General features: G+C 34.1%; 2 protein-coding genes across 2 annotated transcripts; one reads left to right on the forward strand and one right to left on the reverse strand.

Annotated features, from left to right (window-relative positions):
- Positions 1–336: 336 nt before the first annotated feature.
- LOC18448469 (putative 12-oxophytodienoate reductase 11) lies at positions 337–8,560 on the reverse strand. The gene is made up of 5 exons (XM_006858530.4): positions 8,246–8,560; positions 5,125–5,265; positions 4,850–4,980; positions 1,674–1,850; positions 337–1,126 (listed from the first exon to the last, which is right to left on the reverse strand). The coding sequence occupies exons 1-5, from the start codon at positions 8,347–8,349 to the stop codon at positions 540–542; spliced, it is 1,140 nt and encodes a 379-aa protein (XP_006858592.1). The 5' UTR covers positions 8,350–8,560; the 3' UTR covers positions 337–539.
- Positions 8,561–19,545: 10,985 nt separating this feature from the next.
- Positions 19,546–25,259, forward strand: LOC18448470 (putative 12-oxophytodienoate reductase 11). The gene is made up of 5 exons (XM_006858531.4): positions 19,546–19,687; positions 22,423–22,563; positions 22,737–22,867; positions 23,830–24,006; positions 24,376–25,259. Exons 1-5 carry the CDS (start codon positions 19,554–19,556, stop codon positions 24,960–24,962), a joined length of 1,170 nt encoding a protein of 389 aa, XP_006858593.3. The 5' UTR covers positions 19,546–19,553; the 3' UTR covers positions 24,963–25,259.
- The last annotated feature ends 406 nt before the right edge of the window (positions 25,260–25,665 follow it).

Raw genomic sequence — 25,665 nt, forward strand, 5'->3', positions numbered from 1 at the left:
GTATTGTTGTTCGAATATAAACTGGCATACGAGTTCAAATTAGTGAGTGTAATATCCACCACTTCATGTGTGGGCAAATAGTCTTTTAGGGTCGAAAACTTTTTAACTCACGACATCTTAGTGCTTTTCTCTACACCAAGTAGAGAAAACATGGAGTCAAGAAAGAAAAACACTGCCCTACCTTAAAAATGGGATATTTAGCATAATGTAATTTTTGTTTTGGTATAGAAGGTTAAAAGCCATCTGCCAATAATTTCATCAAAATGTCAATATTAATGCATAATAAGCAGCTAAGTCAGAATGTTGAGAAATCAATTACACAATTTTTAGACAAACTTTGGTTGCAATTCGATCACATACTTAGCTATTAATATGTAGAAACAAATATTAAAAGGAGAAGGGCAAAAGAACCTCCATCTGTAAAATGAGACTGTTACCATAAAATTGGTACATGATTATTACATTAAATGATCGCATTTCGAATTTGAATCCTTTGATATTTCAAACAAAATGCCAGAGTTCCATCACTCCTCCCCTCATCAGTAGCTTAAAAAGGGGTAATCTGTATAACCCACAACTGGATCAGGGATATAGAAGGTCTCTCTGTTATACTTGTTCAATGGAGCATTCAGTTCAAACCTCCTTGGCAAGTCCGGGTTAGCCAAGAAAAGGCGCCCGAAAACAGCAAGATCAGTGGCTCCTTCGGCAATAGCTTTGTTACCATCTTCTTTAGTGTAACCCCCAGCTGAAATGAAAGTCCCCTTGAATGCCTTCCTCATGGGCAAAAGACTATGCGGAGTCTCAGCTTTTTCACCAACTGTAACCATTCTAGGCTCCACAAAATGAGCATAGACAATATTGTATTTGTTCAATGCCTCAGCCATGTAGAGGCCAAGGGCTTCAGGGTTCGAGTCTCCAGCCTCACAATAAGATGCAAATGGTGAGAGCCTTATCCCAACCTTATCAGCTCCAATCTCTTTAACCACAGCTTCAACTATCTCCAGGGCGAAGCGACAACGGTTCTCTAAGGACCCACCATAGTGGTCAGTCCGGTCGTTCACACTATCCTTCATGAACTGATCAAGAAGGTATCCATGAGCTCCGTGGATCTCGACTCCATCAAAACCTAGATCGAATTTTGAAAACTCATCAAGAGATATTCAACGAAATTTTAAACAATTGATGGAGAATCTGCTGCATTCATGTAAATACATATCTAAGGTGAACTTATGGATTCATACTAGTCGAACGTTTTTTAATATAAGAACAGTATTTGTCAAATATGATAAGTCTTTCCATTAGAACATATGATCTGTGAAAAGTTCTCTTTTTTTGGTAGTTCAGTGGTAGGAATTGAACTTGAGATTTAACATAATTAAAATAGCAATTAAGACTTGGGCAATATTTGTGGGATGCACCATGGCCTTTTATAGTTGCACACAAACTAGCAAACAAATCTTATTCCTCTGAAAGGAGGACCATAGTTGACACTTTTAATGGATTGAAACATCCTTATATGCAAGTGAATCTATGTGCAAGACATTAATATATAAAACCAAGAACTATTACAGATAAAACTAAAATGCCTTTAACATAATGAAAATAGCCTAGAAAAAGATGCTTCATTACTTAGAAAATAAGTTTGATAGTAATCCAAGTGCTCAAAGAGTTACCGGCATCAATTGCATTTCTCGCTGCGAGTCTGAAATCGTTGACAACAAGTGGGATTTCCTCAGTGACTAGAGCTCGAGGCGGAGAGAACTCTAACTTATTTATCTGGTTAGCATCCACTTGTGGGCTCAATTGCTTGCTGGTACAGGAGATTGGAGCTTGCCCATTTGGTTGATATCCTGCACATATAATATAGCACAGAAATATTTAGTAAGAAAACAAAAATAATAATTTGATAAAAAATTAAAGAACCAAAAAGAAGATTTAATTAATCCTGTCCAGTTTGAATGGAGAAGGGGGGGGGGGGAGGGGGCTCACATATAAATTCTTGGTTGAGACAAAGAGCTCCACACTCAAGCCCAAAAGAAAGTCAGTAAAAAAAACCTCAAGTAAAAGAACCATGGATTTCCCAAAAGAATATCTTGTGATTCTTCACAAGAAAAATCACAGGTATGACAATGGTAACCTTTCTTTGTCCCACATAAATTACTATGGAAAAGGTTAACGCAGACCGCATCTTTTTATGGCCTCCGCTTGAAGGACACGGAAAAAATTTATTAAATGCTGAAAAATCCTTAAATTGAACATCTCAACATCGATAATTATGGACCTAAAAAAACAATGATTTTAGCCTGAAAATAGTGTATCTTGTAACACGTTTGACCATCCATTTTCAAGCATTATAGATCCACCATATTTGCATCAATCTTTAAGGTGTAAGATTTTATAATCAGGCGAATGATATGGCTGATTGTATTAAGAAAGTGGCAAAATAAGTTTAGGAGAATATCGAGAAATTCCAAAAAGGAAACTGGATAGTGGAGTGAAGAGGTTCAGAAGGCTATTAGCGAAAAACAATCATATTATAAAACTTGGCAGTATAATAGAAATGATCAAAACTTAAAAGAATAGAAAAACGCTAAGAAAAGTGTTAAACAAATAGAAAGACTAAACTTAATGCATATTATAGTCAATACAATAAATTGGGAACAAGAAAAGGTAAAAAGATGTTTTCAAATAAGCAAAAATGAGAGAAAAAATGTAGGAAACTAGACCATATTAAATACAATAAGAGTGATGATCGAAGCTTCTTGGTGAAGAATAAAGAGGCCAATGAAAGGGGGAGAGTTTATTTTTAAAAATTATTAAATAACTAACACAATCGAAACATAGCAGTAGAAGGAACCATTGGCATAATTATAAATGAGGCAAGGAGGTCATAGAAACATTTGTAGGATTAGGATATCGGAAGTGAAAGAAGCTTTGAAAATGCTACAGATAGGAACAGCGTTAGAACCAGATGGTATTCCGATAGAGGTTTGAAAGTGCATGGGGGGAGATTGGCATTGATTAGCTGCCCAAGCTGTCCAACAAGGCATTGAGAACAAAAAAACTGCCAGATGAATGGAGGAAAAGTATTGTGGTATTTATTTACAAGAACACATGAAACATACAGAATTGTTCGAACTATCGAGGCAACAAACTTATTATGAAGCCTTGGAGAGAATGATTGAGCAACGACTAAGGCAGAAAATGAGTGTATCATAAAATCAATTCAGTTTTATGCAAGGGAGGTCAACAACCAAGCCTATTTTCCTACTTAGGCAACTGATTGAGAAATTTAGGCCAAAGGAAAAAGCCATCCACATAGTCTTTATTAATCTAGAGAGAGCTTATGATAGAGTACCTCGAAATTTGTTTTGGTGGGTGTTAAAAAATAGAGTATCTAGACATTACATCGACTTAGTGAGAGATGCATACAATGGAGCGCTTATTAGTGTACGAACAACAAGTGGATTGACGAGCTAGTTTTCAGTGACAATAGCTCTACATCAGGGGTCAGCATTGAGCCCATACCTCTTGTTCTTAGTTATGGATGACTTAACTAGGCACCTATAAGATGAGGTACCGTGGTGCATGTTGTTCGCAAATGACATAGTTTTGATCGATGAGACCCGAAATGGTGTCAACACAAAGTTAAAACTTTGGATGAATGCTCTAGAATCTAAATGTATTAAAATTAGCATGACTAAGACAAAGTATATAGAATGCAAGTTTAGGAGTAGAGACAAGGAAGTAGTTAAGATTGATAGCCAGGAAATACAAAAAGAAACGCACTTTCGATATCTTAGATCGATACTCCAAAAAAATAGAGAGATTGAAGAAGATGTCACACATAGAATTAGAGCTGGGTAGGCACAGTGGAGATATACAACCGAAATTCTATGTGATCGCCCGCATACCAGTGAAGCTGAAGGGCATATTCTATAGGACAACTGTGACACCAACTTTGCTCTATAGGATGGAATGTTTAGCAATAAAAAAACAATACACTCATAGAACGAGTGTAGCAAAGATGAGGATGTTGAGATGGATAAGTAGTAAGAGAAGAAGGGATAAAATTCGAAATGAATACATTCGAAAAAATGTAAGTGTGGCATCAATAGGTAATAAGATGAGATAGAGTAGACTTAGGTGGGCTGGTCATGGATGATGCAGACTCAATACATCACATGTTAGGAGGTGCGAGTTAGTTCAAGTGGGATGCTAAAAAAGGACAAGGGATAGGCCCAAAAGTACATGGTTGGAAGTAATGAGAAAAGACATGGGGACCTATGACCTTACTGAAGGCATGACCCTTGATAGAGTAGAATAGTGAACCAAGATTCGAGCAACCGAACCCAATTAATTGATAAAAAGCTTTGATGATGATGATTTTATGATCGGGGCCAAAAATAGATTTTCAAGCCATCACATGGGTTTTTGGTGCTGGAACTGCATTTTTCAGCAGTGCCTCAACATAACGTCCCACCTTCCATTCCCATTGTTAACATGTCCCAAAAAAAAAAAAAAAAAAAAAAAAAAAAAAAAAAAAAAAAAAAGAACTAAATTTTTCGATGGATTTTTTAGGTGCAGCATTACTTTTTATTCATAAACCCTCGGCCATAAGGTAACCGCACCCATGTACTACTGTACCCCCCAGTGACTTTGATCAAAATGTCCATTCGGCCCAATATCATAAGTATTCAACTTTTCTAACCAAGATCTATTTTTCCATAAATGAGACAGTACTGTGGCCCTACTGTTTCTTTCTTTTTCATTTAAGTAGATTTCAAGCATATTACATAGTGAATTCTAATTTTATTAGAACAAAGAGGCAACAAATAATGGAAAATACCATAGTTGGAGACCCTCCCAACATGCCAAATCTGGCAAAAGAAGACACCACCCTTTTCATGGACAGCATCAACAATGGGTTTCCATGCCTCAACCTGCTCCTTCGTCCAAATACCAGGTGTGTGTGGGTACCTGAATAGAGAGAGAGAAAGGATCACAAATATAATAAGAAAAATGCATAATGTTAGGAATTCATAAGGTACCTCTCAGTCTATTATAACAATTTATTGCCACAAAAGTGTTTTGTTTTACTTCTTTTCAAGTTTCCAGACATACCCTTGAGCGGTGTCTGAAACACCAGTTGCTTCAGCAATGAGAAGTCCTCCTTTAGAGGCTCTCTGAGAGTAATATAAGATTGCATGGGGTTGAGGAACGTTGCCAAAAGATCTTTGCCTTGTTAATGGAGCCAATACAATTCTGAAAAAATAACGAAGTTAACAATTAGAACGCAATTGAAAAAGAAAAAGATCAATCTCATTTATGATTCTTTTTTAGGGTCTATAAATTTCTACAGGAAAGCAAGCCTCTAAATTGATACATGTTATATTCCCATGAGTAAAATTTGAGTTAGTTTTCTAAGTCACAATGTACTCAGCAGATCTTGTTAGATCTTCACCCACTTTAGGTCTACATCAAAATAGACAAGTGGGCAATCCGATCCAACACACCGATCCACATTTTAAAGGTCTTGTTGGATTTGCCAATCTGGCCAATCCAAATCGAAATTAATAGCTGGGCGATCCACCCCACCGATCCACATTTTAAGAGTCTAGTTAAAAATAGAGAGCTTTTATAAAATTAAGCACCCGTTTAGTAAGAAATTATTACAAACAATTTAAGGTTAACTTCTTTCATGAAGAAATTATTACAAACAAATTATAATAAGACTTGAGAGAAAACCCATTTTTATTAGGTTAACAAATTAGATTAGAAATTTAATGAAAACAAATCCCCACAATTAGTCCTAAAAGGAAAAATTTCATGGACCTAATTTACAAGATATGACTTGTATTTAGTTAAAAACTTCAAAACACAAGCTTTGCCTGTTTAAAAAGCAAATGGGGGTGGCAAAGGACCCGAACCCTACTTGGGACGCCGGGTATACCCGACATGGGTTTGGGTATGGGTCCAATATTTGAATCCGATGGGTCGGGTCTAAGTCCAAAACCTGGACTTGAATACTATTCGGATCTGGGTCCAAGTTCGGTTGGACCCGACCCATACCTGTAAATTGTTGGAGATTAAATACTTCAAGTTCTATTTGTTAGGGTATATTAAGGATTGTATACAATAATGGTTTAAAGAGCAGATCGGTGCCCCGGATCGAGCACCCCAAAAACCCATCTGGATCGGTGAATCGACGGTTCAGATCGGGAATCGATCGGATTCGGCAATAAAAATAATCCAAAAAATTATTAAAAATCATTATAAATGTTGGTTTTTAAGATTCCAATAAAAAATATGGGTACTACATTATTAACTTTGAGTTTTTTTCATCAATATGTGAATATTGAGATGTTCTTTCCTATATGCACTAATGTTAACTATAAAATTTATATTACACAACATCACACAAAAGAAAGATCATAGAATTATCATGAATGAAATATCTTATCTTATCATCTAATTTAAAACATATTATTGACAATTGTCAGAAAAAATAGTACATTACATAATTTATAATGCAAAATTAATAAATAAAATACAAGATTTGGTTATCAATGTAGAAATTATTAGAATGCGTACCAATTTTCAAAATCACACTTCAATTTTTCAAAAATCTAATTTTTTAGGTTCTAGAATAAATTTAATGGAAGAGATTGATAACATAGAGAGAGATATCAAATGGCCTCATTATATGAACCCTATTTTTAAATTAATATTTCCTAAATTTATGTTAAAGACCATCATGTTTTAAAAAAAAAATATATAATTAGACCAGTGATTCCTAGATAAAAAATAGAATGGGATGAAATGTCCGACATCCAAAAAAATAGACTATTGACTGGGATGAAATGTCCAACGGTCCAATGACGTGCCCATGCTCCATCTTAATTTGACCATTGAATAGGAGGAAATATAATTAGACCATTGAATGTGATGAAATGTCTCACATCCAAAAAATAGCATAAGTTTGATGTGAATAAAAGCCTGTTCAGTACCACCGTCAAATGTGTGCTTCAAAAGCATGATGAAACATGGGCATGTGGCACTAGGGGTCTTTGATATGATGAAGCATGGGTATGTGGCACTAGGGGTCTTTGAAAAGATGCTTTTAAAGGATCATTGTCGGTTGATTCCCACACTTAAAAAAAAAGGTGCGATGAGCCTCGGTTGCCCCACATTTTAAAAAAAGGTGTGATGAAGTCAAACTCACGCTTTTAAAAAATATGTGATGAAGCCAATATTTGGCTTGATGAGACGTCATAATCAACAGAGTCGGTGAGTTGTGACGTCATAATCAACAGAGTCAATGAGTTGTGATGCCATAATCAACAGATTCGGTGGTTGTGATGTCATAATCAATAGACTCGATGAGTTGTAACATCATGTTACTAATTTACTGTATAGAAATAGTCGGATCCCGTTTTATGGCTGGATCTAGAACAGCCCAGCTGATACCCGATTTAGATTGCCCAGTTCCGGATCGGATCGATGTCTTTTCTAACACTATTATACAATAAGAGCTTGTAGTTATCTTTAGCTATTAAACGGCAAATCAAACAACTTGAGATCTAATGGTGGGTGATTTGTGACCTTGCCAATAATATGGGTATACGATGTTCAAAAGGGAAGAAAAAAAAAAAACTCATGATGAAGGTGGCAATGGACACGACGAGTTCGAATATGGGTTCAACTTTTATACCAGATGGATCGAGTCTGGGTCCAAAATACTATTCAGGTATGATCCAAGGCGTTGCCACCCCTAAAAGCAAATAACAATTCACCACAGTTTCTAGCTTTCAACCAATTAAAAAATAAATAAATAAAAATCGAAAAAGCATGTCATAAATGAGCTTTCAAATCACCCCTCGATTCCCACGAAAATATCGGAGATAACCAAAATTGGGTTCCATTGTACAAGGCCAAAGCCCCTTAAAATTTGGGCAAAACATAACGAAATTTCGCCCCCCTTCCAAAAATGCATTGTTAATCCAAGAAAAATAAACCCAAAAGAAAGATCCCAGTGAAAGGGAAAGGCAACAGAGAAATTATCCAACTGTGAACCTATGTTTTTTGTGATAGGTTTTGGAACAACAAACACAATATGAGTAAATAAGAATAACATTTGAAGGAGAACCAGAGTGAGATAGAGTCCTAGATCTTGACCTCCATTCTCACTAAAAGATTTATAAGAGAGAGAGAGAACCAGAGAGAATTATATAAAGGAAGTTACCTGTGAGAGAGGAGGAATTTCCCCATTTTATAGGGGGTTAAGAGAGGCATTGGTTGCTGCTCCATTTGTTCACTAAGTTGCTCTTCACCAACTGTACTTCCCATGCTCTAAATCTCGTTTAAGCCTACAACTCACTGTTTAAGGGGTGCTTATTGAGAGCGACACAGATGGGTATTTATAGAGAGAGAAAGAGAGACAGATTTAAATCGTGTTTAAGCCTACAACTCACTGTTTAAGGGGTGCTTATTGAGAGAGACAGATGGGTACTTATAGAGAGAGAAATAGAGACAGATCTAAATCTTGTTTAAGCCAGGGGTGCATAATGAGAAGACAGATGGGTATTTATAGAGAGAGCAAGAGAGACGGATGTGCCCTGATGCAGTGTTGTTTGAATGTAAGCTGTATTTCTTGTTTATTAATGAAAACGTGTACGGGCCTTCTCCCCACGTTGACTCAAAACAATTAAAAAAACAAAGAGAGAGAGAGAAGCAGCTACCATTTTTGACCATTGGGTTGGGAGAAGGAAGAAAAAGGTTTGGCACCCCTGAGAGAGAGAGAGAGAGAGAGAGAGAGAGAGAGAGAGGATTGATAGTATATGTGAACAAAAAGCCTTGGGTTTTCATTTTCTCCGTAGTGCTGTTCATTTTGGGATCCTTTTCGTACAAGAAGATCTCGTTGTGAGTAATAAATGCTTCTTGCGATTGTGGAGCTTTAATCCTCCCTTTTTATCATGAAATTGGCCGCTCGTCTCACCAGGGTTTAAAAAACCGGATCAGAGATCCCAATTGCTTATCCAAAAATTATGTTTGGATTTGCGGATTGGTGGTCCAGATCGGCATTACAGCCAAGTGAATCGGCAAACAAAAACAAAGAAAAAGAAGTAAAACCTGAGAGTAAAACCCGTCTGTGCCGATTATCGATAACTAGACCGATCCCACTAATTTTCAATTCAAATCGGCTAATTCTGATCTGGATCATCAGGTTTTAAAACATTTTTTTTAAGTTAAGCTCTTGATTTTGCCTTCTTATAGAGAGAGATAGAATTACCCTTTTTCGCTTTTTTCTTTAAGAAAAGAGTCAAATTTGTTGTTTACTTGTATTGTTTTTCCATGGGTATTTGGACAAGAAATAAAAAAAATAAGGCCAAAGTGTTAAATTGTTCATTTTCTATAAATAAGTTGATTTTCTCTCTTTAGAATAAAAAAATTGAATTTTGACTTTTCTAACATTTAAATCTCGTCTTCCAAAAACCGATGGTCCACTAAATCTTCAGGAATCATTCTTTGGACCCAGTTTTTATGCAAATGCGGGCTTGGTAATAAATATATTTTTTAAACCTAATTTCATCCTAATTTTTATAGAGTATATACTCTTTAACATGGAGAAAATAAAATGAAAATTAAAAATAATATTTATATTAATAAAACATTTGGACCATTAATTATAATTGTTTTTAGATGGACAACCTATTTGCATCTATCTTTAAGATGGATGCTTCATACCTCTAGACCACATAATGTAGAAACGCAGTCCAGCAGGCATGAAACAATTTTCCTTATTCTTTTCAGGTATATAGAGAGTACAATTTGGTAATTTCTTTTATTGAGGTTAGTCTATAGAGTGAAGATGTTACATTCCTAAAATTTAGAGATAGTACAATTATGCAGGAGTATGGAATTTCTTTCTTTTCGTTTTTTTTTTTCTTTGTAGGACCAAACTTTTTATTTTCTTTAGTAAAAGTAATGATTCTAACTAGATTCCTAAACTTGTGGGTTGATTTTGGGTGAGACAGCCTAATTGGAGGGAATATATATTTCCTAAACTTGTGGGTTGATTTTGGGTGAGACAGCCTAATTGGAGGGAATATATATTTCCTAAACTTGTGGGTTGATTTTGGGTGAGACAGCCTAATTGGAGGGAATATATATATATATATATATATATATATATATATATATATATATATATATTTGAATAATGACACTATGAGACCCTACCAGACCCATGTGAGTAGGACCTTAAAGGATCACCATTAAATTTTGACACATATCTCTAGAAAAGTTATCACATAGATGTGGGACTCGGGTAAATGAGTTTATTGATAAATTCTCTAGAGATCTGTCTCAAAATTTAATGATGATCCTTTAAGGTCCTACTTACATTAATGTGGGAATGTCTCATAGTATCATTACGTTATATATATAAATCCCTAAGGGTGGATTTATTAATTTTGTAGTCTAATTTTTTAAAAAAGTTACTTTTACTATAAAACAAATAGTACTTTTGTCATCTCTATAAGGGGTTAATTTAAAATTTTAACTAAAGAACAAGGGCACTATACACATAAAATTTCATGATATTAACTTCCAAAATGCCATTGTACTTTTGTGAAATTTTTAAATTTTCCCTTGCTTGAAGGTAAAGTTATCTATTTAAATATTTTTTTAATAAAAAAAGTAACGATCGTTTTGATAAATACACTCATCACAACTCCTTCTAACTTGAACCATTGTATTTTGAGGGTTTGTGAAGTTTAGATTATATATATATATATATATATATATATATATATGAAAAAAGCTGGGGTTAGCCCACTAGCTCATATAAACATATGAGCCTAACGGCCCAGATTGAATCTAGGCCGATCTGACGATCACAGATGCCTGGTAGTGCTTAAATTTTATTTTATTTTTTCACAAATACAAATCACTTAAAATTTTAGGTGTGTGTTCTTCTCATCAAGGCGCACCTAATAAAAATATAAAAAAAAATTATTCGCTAAAAGAAAAATGACCAAAATACCCCCTACAAATTTTCGAGGGTATTTTGATCAATTTATTTTATGTAAAAAAAATTTTGGTATTTTTTAAATATTCACTTATTTTTTATGAACACATGTCTAAAATTTCAAATGATTTTAATATTTAAAAAATAAAATAAAATTTAAATAATATCAAACATCCGTAATCGTCAGATCGGCCCAGATTCAATCTGAGCCGTTAGGCTCATATATTCATATGAGTTATTGGGCTAATCTCAGCTTTTTCTTATATATATATATATATGGGATTGATTTCATGCAACGGTTGTATAGTAGTATAATGTAACCATCTTCAAAAACCATGTTAGAGAAATTTGTTTGATACAAATTTTTAAATGTACACTCCTTTCATTTTGAAGAACAATCAGAAAATAGAAAATTTTGAAAAAAAGCTCTAAAAAGTTTTCATTCTAGCCCAATTAATATAAGCCGTCCATTTTTATTGAAATGGTTAGATATAGGTCTCAAAAGGATTTTTTTATTCTCCAAATTTTTATTTAGCGTTATCATCATTAGATTAATAATGCTAAAAAATAAAAAAGTGATTTTGAATTTGTTAATGCCTAGATCTTGAAATTTACCAAATGGATGGTCGAGATTGAAACCTTTAATTTGATCATATCTAGGGTGCAAATTGAAACCTTTTTTTTTATACGATTTGATTATGAGAATGAAAAGAATGTGTGTGCAAAATATGGCGTCATACAAATGTCAACAATATGGTTTTCTTGATGTGTGGTTGCATTATTCTATTATACAACCGTTATATATTAATATGATGCAACAACCGTCAAAAACTATGTTATAGCCATTTGTTTGATCCAAAATTTGAAATATGCATTTTTTTCATTCTAATGAACAATTATAAAAAAGAAAAATTTGAAAACACAACCTAGAAAGTATTTTTTTAGCCCAATAAATATAGGCCATTCATTTTAGTGAGATGCTTAGATTTAGGCCTTAGAAAGATTTTTTCATTTCCAATTTTTTTGGATGACTTTATTATCATTAGATGAAGAATGTGAAACAATATAAATGATTTTGAGTTTATAAAGGCTAAGATCTTGAAATTCACCAAATGAATGGTCTAGATTCATTTTTGGGGGCGACGCATTTTGACCATTTCTAGGGTTCAAGTTAAACTTTTTTTTTTTGGATTGATTATTGAGATAAAGATAGTGTGTGCAAAATTTTAGGTCATATAAATACCACAACACGTGATTTTTTAGAAGTGTCAGTTGCATCATACTATGATACAACTGTTGCATGAAATCACATCACACTACCCTATATAAAGACAAAAATCACTCTTTTTGGGCATCAATTGGGTATGCGCCCAACCCTATATGGTCTTTCAAATGGTATGAAACCCATAAGGATTGTCCTCAAAATATGCCCAAACGACACCCCCATGCCCAAAATTCTTGAGATTTGGACCTTCCATAGGCCCAAATGCTCACAAGGGTGGGACTACTGAAGACACCTATTAGATACTCTCTAAACATTATGAAGAAACAACAAAAAATTTAGTGGGATTATGTACTGTTAACCATCTATCCTTTGTTACAAAAAGGTCATAATGACTCCTAGCGACAAATTGGAAGGCTGGAGTTGCGCTATGAAATTTGAAAATTTTTTTTGTGAAACTATGAACCTAATCAATGATACATTCATAACCCACCTAATTTGAAATAAGAATGATTCTGAATCCTTTGTACTAGAAATAAATTGTTTCTTCGTATACTTTTCTATTTTTAATATTGACAATCTCGTATTCATGTTTTGAATCACACCCACTCCAGCTTGGATGTGATTCAAATTCTATCTTGTACGACGACAAGTGGGACGTTTTGTCCATAATTAAACGGGGGACTTTCACATTTTAACATCTAGTGTCTTCAAAATATATCAAAGAAGACCTCTTCATAAATTTTCAGCAAGATTGGGCCTATTGGAGGCCTAAAAGTCACAAGGAGGGTCTATTGGGCCTATTTCAAGCCCACCTTCCAAATTTCAAGCTGTCTTCGTTTCCATTTACTCCGATTTTGAGGAAACAAAGTTAAAGGGACCCCAACTCAATTTTTCATCAGCTCATAAAGGGACTTGATCATTTTTATTAGAGAGCGATACTTATAGCCTTGAAGAGCAAGAAAGAAGCTGTCACAGAAAAGAGAGAACCACCCAAAAGAGAGAAAATGATGTGGGGCCGAAGCTGAAGCATCAAATCCTGCCCATTAACACAAAGTTGAGGCATCAAATCCTGCCCATTGCACGTCACTTTATCAGTGCATATTTTCTAATATAAACAAGGAACTCCTCACAATTGTTTAATTAAACCATGTGCTTATTTTTAATTAAAAAAAAAAGGAACCCTTTTAATTGTTTAATTAAACCATTTAATAAAAAAAAGGGCCCCCCTTAATTGTTTAATTACACGACGATGGTGCTTTTTTTAATAAAAAAAGAAACCCCTTTAAATGTTTAATTAAACCATTGAACCTTTAAAAGATTATTTTCAATAAAATAAGACTATGAATATGAGAATACCGGAGCACGATCCTAATGAATCCTAATGAATATGAGAATATGATCCCATTTGAAAGGGAAAGTGTTCCCGTTAAATAGGGATCTCGATCCCGATGTATTGGGAACGCGCTTCCTGTTCATATGGCTCGATCCTGATGTATTGGGAACGCGCTTTCTGTTCATACAGGATCTCGATCCGCTACTTTTACCCTCACCGGAACTCACTCCCCTAGCTCTGGAGCTTTGGGCAGACGTCGCTTCGACGCTCCCGCTCCCAATAACTATGATTGAGACGATCTCATGATGGTGTTGTAGAGGAGAAAGGAGGAGCCATTGAAAAATAGAGGAGACCGACAATGGAAAATATGGGGTGGGTTAAAAGGGAAAAAGGGCGGAGGCGCCATTGGCTTGACGTGGGTTCGTAGAGCTGAAGTTGGGTACATAGAGGTGATTTGTTGTTGTTTGTTAAAAATTAAATAGCTAGTTGTCCTACGATACAAACACTAGATAGCTCTAGTGAGTGTGTAAATAATAAATCCCTACGTCTAGTGTTTATACTGTCGGATAGGGAGGCAACTTAGGAAAATAAAGCTATGGGCGAAGAGAAGGTGGTACTTGTAATTTTAGACAAATGAGACACTAAATGATGATTGACCCTCCCCAATAGAGTCCGAAAGTAATTTTTTAATAAAAAAACATGTCATAATAGCCCACGAGTCAATTAGATGATGTATGAATAAAGATGTAGATACATAATATATATATAAAAAATTGGTACATAGTATGAAACCACAATTCGACTGGATGAAATCAAAACTTTCCTTGAAGGGAAATGATCCAATGTAACGGTTGTATCATAGTATAATGCAACGATACTTCTAGAAAACCATGTTTGTGGTATTTGTATGACATCAAATTTGCACACACACTCTCTTCATCTCAATAATCAACCCCCCGAAAAAAAAATTCAATTTGAACCATAGATATGGTCAAAATGAGTCCCTTCCAAAAACGAATCTAAACCATTCATTTTGTGAATTTCAAGATCTTAGCTTTTATAAACTCAAAATTATTTTTTTTATTTTTTAACATTGTTCATCTAATGATAGTAAAGCTATCCAAAAAAATTGGAAATAAAAAAATCCTTTTAAGACCTAGATCTAAGCATCCCATCAAAATGAACCGCCTATGTTAATTGGGCTAAAAAAATACTTTTTAGGTTGTGTTTTCAATTTTTTCTTTTTTTGTGATTGTTCATTAAAATGAAAAGAATGTATATTTCCAAATTTGGATCAAACAAATGGACATAAGATGGTTTTTTAAGGTTATTACATCACATTACTATACAACGGTTGCATGAAATCATTGCCTTTCCTCGAAACCCTAATTCGACAAAGAAGAAGATCAAAACTTGAGCTTACAGTACGTTATCATCTATCGTGGCAAATTAAGTTATGCATTGCATAGGGTTATATAACTATAATTATGTGTTTTTGTTGTCGTGTTTGTTTTAAAGGAAAATCGTTTCATGCAAGATGGACCGTATTTCTACATATGCGGTCTAAAAGTATAAAGTATCATGGATGCAAATATGTGGTCCATTTGAAAACAATTGAAACTAACATACCAATATTTTCTTAAAAAAAGTATTATTTTTAAATTTTTAAATTTATTTATTTTTTCATATTCGTGATCTCTATATTAGAGATTATATATCATTAAAAATTAAATCCAAAATCTATCTAAAAAATAAATTTATAAAGAGGCCCGCATTTCTTCATGTACGGGCTTGACCCGGATACTAACCGCGTTCTTGTTTAAATTGTAGTATTTTTACCGTACAATCAAGGGTTCTCTACTCATGAAACACGTGTAAATGTATGTAGTAATAAGCTACTCATGAGCACATGGAATTCGTCCTCGATCCATTCACATAAAGGAAAAAGTTCATATGAAAATGAACCTTATACCATATAGGTAAAGGTGTATTAAAACTAACCCGAAAAAGTTGCTTCGAAGTTGAAAACCCTACCATCGATCATTTCAACTTAAATGCATAGAGGTGGAATAAAAAACAGATTTCAAGTCCGAAAAATAGTTTATTTATAACATATTATTTGGACGGTCAGTTTTTAAAATTTTTAAATGTTTCTAAATATGTTAGATTTGCATTATTTTTTGAACTTTAAATTTTATATAGATAGAATTTTAGGCCATCATAAGGGTTTCAAACACTGAAATGCATTTTTTAACAAGATTTAAAAGTGTGACTTACTTTGATAATTTAAAGTTGATACCTTATAAGCTGGTCTACAAAGGGTGGGGACCTTAAATTTTCATTAAATCCGGCTGAAGCCTAGGTAAAAGAAATGGGTTGAGGTAGACAACCAACGCAAACTTTACCAAAATTTTCTATAAATCCTGAACTTACATTATCAACTTATGCTAGGGTGTTTCCCTTAAGCGATGCATGGTAACATAGACATGTTGGAAGTAAAGAGAAAATATATGGGGATTTATAGCCTCATTGAAGGCATGGTCTTGATAGAGCAGAATGACGGATTAGAATTTCGTCGATTCCAAATAATTTTTTTAAAAAAACGATTTGATGATGATGACCTTATAAATTTCACCTTTATATAAATAAGGGTGTGGTTTCTATAAGGTTGCAACCTTAAACAATCCAATTAAGGCGCACCTCTAAAATTTAACATAACATAATTTTTTGTTGTGAATTTTTTTTAGGATTATCTTAAAAAATTTTAAACTCCAAAAATGGATATGAAAATCTTGAAAATGGACGGTCTAGATAATGTATTGCAAGATGCACTATTTTTGGGACTCAAATTTTTTTTTTTTTTTTTTAATATTCATACATCTCGATGTCGAGATGATCACTTAGAGGATTTCTCAACATTAAAACAGCCCTTTCGATAGATTTTTGAGGTGTATTTGTGATTGTACATTTTAAGGTTGCAACATTATGTAAACTTTTCCCCATAAATAAAAATGGTTATCTATCAAAACAAGTAAAGCCTCATTTCATAACTCATCATTAGAAAACCTTATACCAATCATCTTGGCTTTAACATTATGGTTTTGAAAAAAATAGGATTTCAAACTCTAGTGTATATTGTAACATATTATCTAGATCGTCCATTTCGTCCTAAAAATAAGTGTTCATAAATCCGCAGGATCTGTACTATTTTTAAAGTTTCGAATTTCATCGTCAATATTGAAAATTGATTTTAGAGCCAGCCGTCACACGTATTTATTTAACCTAAAGTGCTTTCCGAACAAGGATTTGAGGTGAGGGTTTATTTTGTTTCCATAAAGCCTAGCTTATAAAAACCTCATCCATATATAAAACCCCATGATCTTGTCAAATCTCCATCTCTCTGTTTGGTGGTAGTTATGCCTAGATTTTTAAGAACTTATAAAAACCTCATCCATATATAAAAACCCCATGATCTTGTCGAATCTCCATCTCCCTGTTTGGTGGTAGTTATGTCTAGAATTTTAAGAACTTAAATATCTTTCCTGTGCATTTTGTTTTTTTTTTTTTTTTTTTTAAACTTGATTACATCAAAGATATTGGAAAACTAAAAGGCACATCATTCTAGTTGCCATTATAGAATAGAAAAGTATGCCTTCCAATTATCAAATGGATCCAATTGAAAAGGACCGTATGAACCTCCTTGGAAGTCATATCGAATCCATTACCTCTTTTTAGAATGACCAAGATACCCCCACATTGTTCTTGACTGACGACCAGATGCAGCGTATCCAGCATCACGACAGGAGTACTTTAGTCATTTAATTATACGTCAGCCATGAAGCACATGCTTTAATTAGGACAACAAAAAGTGCCACAAAACTTTGACTGTGTACCCAAACATCTTGTGACGTTTGCGCTAACGCATTTGCATGCGGGGGTCTACACAACTTTTTATACAAATTTGGCAGCGTCCTAAAAGGAAAAGTGTTCGGTGAGTCGGCCAACCCACATTATTCTTGCGCGGTCTCCCAACAAAATATATTTAAAAAATGTACTTCTTATTTAAAATTTTAGAAGTCTAAATTTGAAAAAAAAAATTTCAAAAAATATAAATATTGCTTTTTGAATTTCTCTTTCCACTGTCTATTTTTACGTTTGGTTGATGTGACATTTTTTGACATCTACGATGTTAGATAGACAGGCGACCTCACGGTAATAGGTGAGTCAAATGACTCACCAAAACTGTATCCCTTCTAGAATGAACCCAAAAGCTTGGACCATACACTCGTGTATGGATATGGCACACCCATCAGAGTCGACTGTTTGTTCTCAACTATGGACCATGCAGATCAACCATAGTTCTTCCGTTACAAACATTCGCCGAGGTACAGTTAAGCGCCACCATTCGTTATTTAGAATGGACGGTGGATGACCTTGTGGTGTATATATTTCATATTAAGGACTATACTACCCTATGGAGTACGCTTAGTAGATGAAATTTGGCTCCAAAATTTATGCACACGTATGTATCACTGCTTACGCTTTGAAAGACTAAAATTAAACTGTTATAAACATGGTTAGTGTTAATTAAGCCGGCTTAAGATGCCACCCAAATGAGCGAAAGGACTAGGACTAATTGGGTATCCTTAACTTTTTACGAAATGACCAAGAAAACCATTCACTTTCTTTCCCACGTGCGTACATGCTCTTTGATTGCTCAACGAATGCTTAGAGTTATTCTGATACATCGGTCTAGGCCATTTATTGTGATATTTTAATATGTGTCGGCACTTAAAAACATTTGAACAAAAATATACATAAAATAAATGTTAGATTTGAATAATATTGTATTTTAAATGCAACCTTATATGTAGAAATAAGGCTGTATCAATCAACACCATCTATTTGATCAGTATAAATTTGACATTGTCTCATAAGATGTACTACTTTTTTAGTTTGCTTTTAAAAGTATGTGAAATCTACACCACCCAATTAAAATAGACAATATAGAACACCGCATTTTTATTTCTACAAATAAAGTTGCATCTTTATACTAACTACGCTCATATATTTCAAAGAAAATTAGCCACTGTAGATAACTTTGACAAGAAGATAATCCAAATATCAACATAAATATATATAGGCTATTGTTGTAGAGTGGGCAACAAACCATAAACATTGTACACGACTATCAATGCAGCAAATATTAAGTAATTTCAAGGAGGTTGCCCAGATGAATGTGATCTCTTAGAAGGAAGTAGCTAAATGGGTTCCTCTACCTCAAAGTTAGACCGAGCTAAATTTTGATGGGAGCTCTCTAAATACTTTGGATTTGCTTACATTGGGGGTCTTACTAGGGACCGTAAATGAGCATTGCATGTTTTTAGAGATAGTCTGGCGAGGCTACTGTGAATGAAGCTCAAATTAAATCCGTGTTGCAAGGCTGTAGAATGATACCCACATGACCTCAAAATACTTGAGGGAGATTCACCGAATAAAATTAATTAGAGCAGGGGTCAGATTTAATTAATTGTATTCGGTGAATCTCCCTCAACATGATTGTTTGGTGGTCAGATTTAACAACTAATTCTTTTCAATTTTGGTACGTAATACTTGCACATGCTTTACCGTTTTTCAGGTTTTTATTGGTGGTTCACCGGTAAAACAATGATATGGACCGCAAATCCAGCGATTAGGACTTAATTTTTTTCGTGCCCAATCGGAATCCCCGCACCGCACCGCACCGCACGGCACGGCACGGCATTTTGATCTGGTTTTCACCACTAGGGAGTGGCGTTTTTGTCTTTCCTTGAAAAGTTAGGGATGCTTGGGCTAATTTGGCTTCAATCCTTTTTATTCCCTTCACCCTCCTGCCTCTGTTGCCGTCAAAGAGGATGGTTGTTGCATCGTTAACTTTCTCTCTCTATAAATACCCATCCTTCTCTCTATATAAACACCCATTGATGAGCAGGAGTTTTAGGCTTAGAAAAATTTACAGTATGGGAGAAACAGTTGGGAAAGAGGAAATTAGTGAACAAATAGAGAAGCTGCCTCTTTTAACCTTATATAAAATGGGTAAATTCCATCTCTCTCACAGGTAATTTCCCTTCTATAAGTTTCTCCCTCTGATTCTCCTTTCATTGTTATTCTTATTTACTGATACTGTTTCTGTTGTTCCATAAAATATCACAAATTAATTACAAGTGTTTTCTTTTCACTTTTCTCTTCTTATGGGTTGGTTTTTCATGGAAGAACATTGCACATTTTTAACTTTTAGTTCGTAGTATGTTTGGAAAAAAAGGTAAATTTATTGATTTGATTTGCATAAACATTAATTGAGCCTGTTGTTTTGTGGTCTTCATCTCTAATTAGTATTCGAAAATCATGATTTTAAATGTTTGGGTTTTTTTCTTTTCACTGATTAGCCATTCGCATAAACATTAATTGAGCCTGTTGTTTTGGGGTCTTCATCTCTAATTAGTATTCGAAAATCATGATTTTTTTGGGTTTTTTTTTTCACTGACTACGAGCTCATTAGCCATTCTTATCTCTTGAGAGACAGTATCATTGAGGCCCAGCTCAGCCCCTGAAAATTGAATTGGATCATATCGGGTTTGGGCTTATTTTTTGGGATATACACATTTTGTGTACTGTATATATCATTATCATAATAGCCTTTTACCAACTATTTAGGGTCTATCATTCCGTATCAAGGTCATACCATGGTCATGAATCTTTGTCTATCATTCCGTGTCAAGGATTCCCTTGTATCCATGGTCATAACACGGTCATATCGATTTGAAAAATGATTTCATGCAAAGGTTGCATCATATGATATTTTTAAAAAAAACCATGTTTGTGTTATTTGTATGACCTAAAATTTGAGACATACACTCTTTTCATCTCAATTATCAATCCCAAAAAAAAAATAATTTAATTTGAACCCAGGTCAAAATGAGTCCATTCCGAAAACGAATCTAGACCATTCATTTGGTGAATTGCAAGATCTTAGCTTTTATAAACTCAAAATCATTTCTTTCTATTTTAACATCATTCATCAAATGATAATAAAGTCATTCAAAAGATTGGAAATACTTTTAAGGCCTAGATCTAAGCATCACACCAAAATGAATGGCTTATTTCAATTGGGCTAAAGAAATACTTTCTAGGTTGTATTTCCAATTTTTTTTGTGATTTTTCATTAGAATGCAAATAGTGTATATTTTAAAATTTAGATCAAACAAATGGCCATGGTTTTTGAAAGATATTGCATTATATTATGATACAACCGTTGCATGAAATCATTGCATCATTGCTACGTATGTTAACGTAGTATTGATACTGATATGTATCAAGGGAAGGTGTTAACATATGGATATATATCATAATGATACATATCAATAGGACATATCTTTTGATAAGATTAGGTGGTGTCTATCCATAACCGTTGGTATTTATCTTTAATTATTGTTGCCCGTCTATTTTTACGGGGTTTTATTGATTTTTTACTTTTTAATATATATATATATATATATATATATATATATATATATATATATATATATATATATGAAAAATACTGAGATTAGCCCACTAGCTCATATGAATATATGGGCCCAACGGATTGAATTTGGGTTGACTCATTTCGTATTTTTTTCTATAAATCTAAATAATTTGAATTTTTAGGCATGTACACTTCAAAAGTAGGAGAATCTAATAAAAATAACAAAATTACAAGAAATAAATTGATCAAAATACCCTTGAAAAGTTTTGGGGTAGTTTGGTCAATTTGTTTTTTGTGAATTATTTTTTAAAATATTTTTATTAGGTGCGTCTTGATGAGAAGAATGGACATCTAAACTTTTAAGTTATTTGGATTTGTAGAAAAAAATTTCAAATACGAAATGAAGTCGTGACCGTTAGATCGGTTCAGATTCAATCTGGGCTGTTGGGCTCATATGTTCTTATAAGCTAGTGGGCTAATCTCAACATTGTCATATATATATATATATATGGAAAAAGATCATTTCAGTCCATAAGCGCTGATGGAATAGTGTAAGCCCAATGACCATATTGAATCTGGGCCGATCTGATATTCACTATCTCATTTCGTAATATAATTTTATTATTTTTCTACAACTCTAAAGCACACGACATTTAGGGTGTTCATTCTTCTCATCAAGGCATACCTAATAAAAATATTAAAAAATAAATTGATCAAAATACTTTTTCATGGGTATTTTTGTCAATTTATTTTTTGTAAATTATTTTTTTAATATTTTTATTACATTCTTCTATTTTTAAAGAATATACATTTCAACGTTCAAGTGATTTGGAAGAATAAACATTCAAGTGATTTGGATTTGTAGAAAAAAATTTACCATTTATATATAAAATCTAATCCTAACTTTTGGATAGGCCCAGATTCAATCTAGGCCATTAGACATTTACTGTAGCTGTCGCCTAGTGAGCTGATCTCATATTCTTTTAAGAGTGGCCAAAGCTGGTCCTAGCCCGGAAAGAATGCTTGGCCCAGGCCCATCCCATGGCCTTTAATGTGTGGTCCAAAGATAGGCCTGGGCCTCAGACCTACTTGTTTGTATGTGAAGATATAACCAGAATAGTAAGTAAATTGTGACTTAGAAAACTTGCCACAAATTTTATTTGCGGAATGCAACACGTATCAATCTTAAAATATACATAGTTTACAGGTTTGCGTACCTGTAGGAACTTATAGACCCTAAATAACAATCACGATGAAATTGATCATTTTCTTTTTTTTCTTGTGTTTTCTAATGGTTAACTTCGTTTTTTCTGTATTTATTTTTTCAGAGTTGTATTGGCACCATTAACAAGGCAAAGATCTTATGGCAACGTTCCTCAACCCCATGCAATCTTATATTACTCTCAGAGAGCATCTAAAGGAGGACTTCTCATCTCTGAAGCAACTGGTGTTTCAGACACTGCTCAAGGGTATTTCTAGAAACTTTAAAAATCAAGCAAAACACATTTTTAGCATATATTGTTATAATACATTGAGAGTCACCCTATAAATCCCTGTAATATTGTGATATTTACTTATTGTATTGTGAATTTCTCATTGTTTTTTATTCTTTTAATGTGATTCTCTCTCTCTCTCTCTTCAGATACCCATTGACACCTGGTATTTGGACAAAGGAGCAGGTTGAGGCATGGAAACCCATTGTTGATGCTGTCCATGAAAAGGGTGGTGTCTTCTTTTGCCAGATTTGGCATGTTGGGAGGGTCTCCAACTATGGTATCTTCCATTATTTGTTGCCTTTTTGTTATAATAAAATTAAAAATTAAATTCACTACGCCATTTGCTTGAACTCTACTTGAATGAAAAAGAAAGAAACCAATAGGGCCATAGTACTGTCTCATTTATCGAAAAATTGATCTTGGCTAGAAAAGTTGAATGCTTATGATATTGGTTCAAATGGACATTTTGATCAAAGTCAATTGTGGGTTACAGTAGCATACGGTTGCAATTGCCTTATGGCTGAGGTTTTACAATGAAAAGTAAAGCCACACCTCTCTGCCGAAAATTGCAGTTCTGGCACCAAAAATCTGTACCTTGGCCTAGAAAATCTATTTCTCAGCCCTGATTATGAAATCAGATGCTCCAATGTTGATGCAGATACGGTGAATCTATTTTACTTGAAAATGGATGGTCCATAAAATGTGTCATACGATACACTATATTAGGTTCAACTCCTTTCTTTTTTATTTTCTAGAACAATAATTGTCGAGGTCTAGATGTTCAATTTTAGGATTTTTCAGTACCAAACAACCTGTTTCCGCGATATTTGAGCTGTGACTTAAAAACCGGCGGCGCTATTTAAGGTTTTCCATAGTAACTTATATGTCACAAAAGAAAGATTACCATTGTCATGCATGGAAGTTTTCCTATGAAGAAATCCACAGGAGATTTTTTTGGAAATGTATGGCTCTTTAACTTTAAGTTTTTACTTTCTTTTTCACCCCCTAAAAAAAGGTTTACTGACTTTTGGGCAGGAAGTACCCTTGGAAATATGGAGCCCTTTGTCTCATGCTTTAACCAAGAAAATTTGTATACACTCCCATGGATAGCATTAATTAAATTGTCTTTTTGGGTCTTTTATTTTTTTCTCAAATTATTTTTTTGCTTGCATACTAGAGTTTCAACATTTCAGTAAATTATGAAGATTACCAAATTTCAGTGCTATATTATATGTCCAGGATATCAACCAAATGGACAAGCTCCAATCTCCTCTACCAACAAGCAACTGAAGCCACAACTGAGAGCCAACCAGATAGATGTGGTAGAGTACTCCCCACCTCAAGCTCTAGCCACCGAGGAAATCCCAAATGTTGTCAATGATTTCAGACTCGCTGCAAGAAATGCCATTGATGCTGGTAACTATTTGAGCACTTCAGTTAGTATCATAGTTATTTTTTGAAGTTATTTAATACTATTTTCATTATCTTAAGTTCATTTTGATTAAATTTATGACTGCTTGGTTTTATTTATGAATGTGATTCACTCGTAAGTTGTATTAAGGATGTATCAACTTGTGAAGTATGGTCCTCCATTCAGAAAACTAAGAACTAAGTTTTCGCATAGATTATGATATCGACAAATACTGCTCTTATATTAGAATGTTGGACTAATACGAATCCATGTCTGCATCTTAGATATGTATTTACCTGAATGCAACAAATTTTCTATCAATTGTCTGTACTCTCACCAAATATTCCTTGATAAGTTTCCAAATTTTGATCTAGGTTTCGATGGAGTTGAAATCCACGGAGCTCATGGATACCTGCTTGACCAGTTCATGAAGGATAGCGTGAACGATAGGACCGACCAATATGGTGGAAGCCTAGAGAACCGTTGCCGATTTACACTAGATATAGTGGAAGCTGTAGTTAAAGAGATTGGAGCTGATAGAGTTGGCATAAGGGTCTCACCATTTGCATCTTATGGTGATGCAGGAGACTCAAACCCTGAAGCTCTTGGCCTCTACCTGGCCGAGGCATTAAACAAACACAATATCCTCTATGGTCATTTTGTTGAGCCCAGAATGATTACAGTTGGTGAGAAAGCTGAGACACCACATAGCCTTCTACCTATGAGGAAGGCATTTAAGGGGACTTTCATTTCAGCTGGGGGTTACAATAAAGAAGATGGTAACAAGGCTATTGCTGAGGGAGCCACTGATCTTGTTGCCTTTGGGCGCATTTTCTTGGCGAACCCAGACTTGCCAAGAAGGTTTGAACTGAATGCTCCATTGAACAAGTATAACAGAGAGACCTTCTATATCCCTGATCCAGTTGTGGGTTATACAGATTACCCCTTTTTAAGTTCCTGATGAACCTGATCCAGTTGTGAGTTATACAGATTACCCCTTTTTAATTTCCTGATGAAGGGAATTAGTAAGATGTGGCACTTCAGAATTCTGTCTGAAATATTCATAGATTGGCACATTAGAATATTCATTTAATCTGATATTTTATTGTAATGTCTTATTCCTAATAATCTGGCTGCAGTTTCATTTTTATTTAAGTTAAAAATCTTCTGAATCTTCTTTAAAGCTTAATTGCAATTTGTCTTATCAAGTGTTTATTGTATTTTACTCTCAATGAAACGGAGTAAACCTTATTTTCCCTGCCTTTTTCTTATTGGCTAAGTTGGGCAAATGATCCATGTGGAATGAGGAGCAAAACAACACACATGATTTATTTTTGAAATCCAATTATGATAAATGACGTAATTTATGTTGTTATATATATGGAATCCTATGCATGGAACATGTCTAGAGAGAATAAAAAAACAAGTTCATTAATAGTGTGATAACAAATCATCATGAAAGTTGTATAGGGTGACTTGCATCAACCTTCATAAAGCCATATGAAACAGCATTCAATATTCGTGGGCAAATCATCAGGAAAAAAGGATTGAGTTTTTTTTCGGTAATTAAGTGGGAGGACAGACCCCTACCCATTTTTCTTAAATACATTAGAGAGGAAGTCTTTTTTAAACGTGTCATTGAGTGGAGTCAGCACGATTGGAAA

Source organism: Amborella trichopoda, chromosome 11 (genome assembly GCF_054954075.1).
Source record: "Amborella trichopoda isolate Santa Cruz 75 chromosome 11, AtrichopodaSantaCruz75HAP2 v2.0, whole genome shotgun sequence".
Classification (NCBI taxonomy): domain Eukaryota; kingdom Viridiplantae; phylum Streptophyta; class Magnoliopsida; order Amborellales; family Amborellaceae; genus Amborella; species Amborella trichopoda.

What these genes read in the sequence shown, in the direction of transcription:
- LOC18448469 (XM_006858530.4), bottom strand. Translation starts at nt 8,349, where the DNA reads ATGGGAAGTACAGTTGGTGAAGAGCAACTTAGTGAACAAATGGAGCAG. An exon ending in AAATTCCTCCTCTCTCACAG is followed by an intron (nt 5,266 to 8,245) that starts GTAACTTCCTTT and finishes TTATTTTTTCAG; the next exon opens with AATTGTATTGGCTCCATTAA. An exon ending in GTTTCAGACACCGCTCAAGG is followed by an intron (nt 4,981 to 5,124) that starts GTATGTCTGGAA and finishes CTCTCTATTCAG; the next exon opens with GTACCCACACACACCTGGTA.
- LOC18448470 (XM_006858531.4), top strand. Translation starts at nt 19,554, where the DNA reads ATGAGCAGGAGTTTTAGGCTTAGAAAAATTTACAGTATGGGAGAAACA. An exon ending in TGGGAGGGTCTCCAACTATG is followed by an intron (nt 22,868 to 23,829) that starts GTATCTTCCATT and finishes TTATATGTCCAG; the next exon opens with GATATCAACCAAATGGACAA. An exon ending in AAGAAATGCCATTGATGCTG is followed by an intron (nt 24,007 to 24,375) that starts GTAACTATTTGA and finishes ATTTTGATCTAG; the next exon opens with GTTTCGATGGAGTTGAAATC.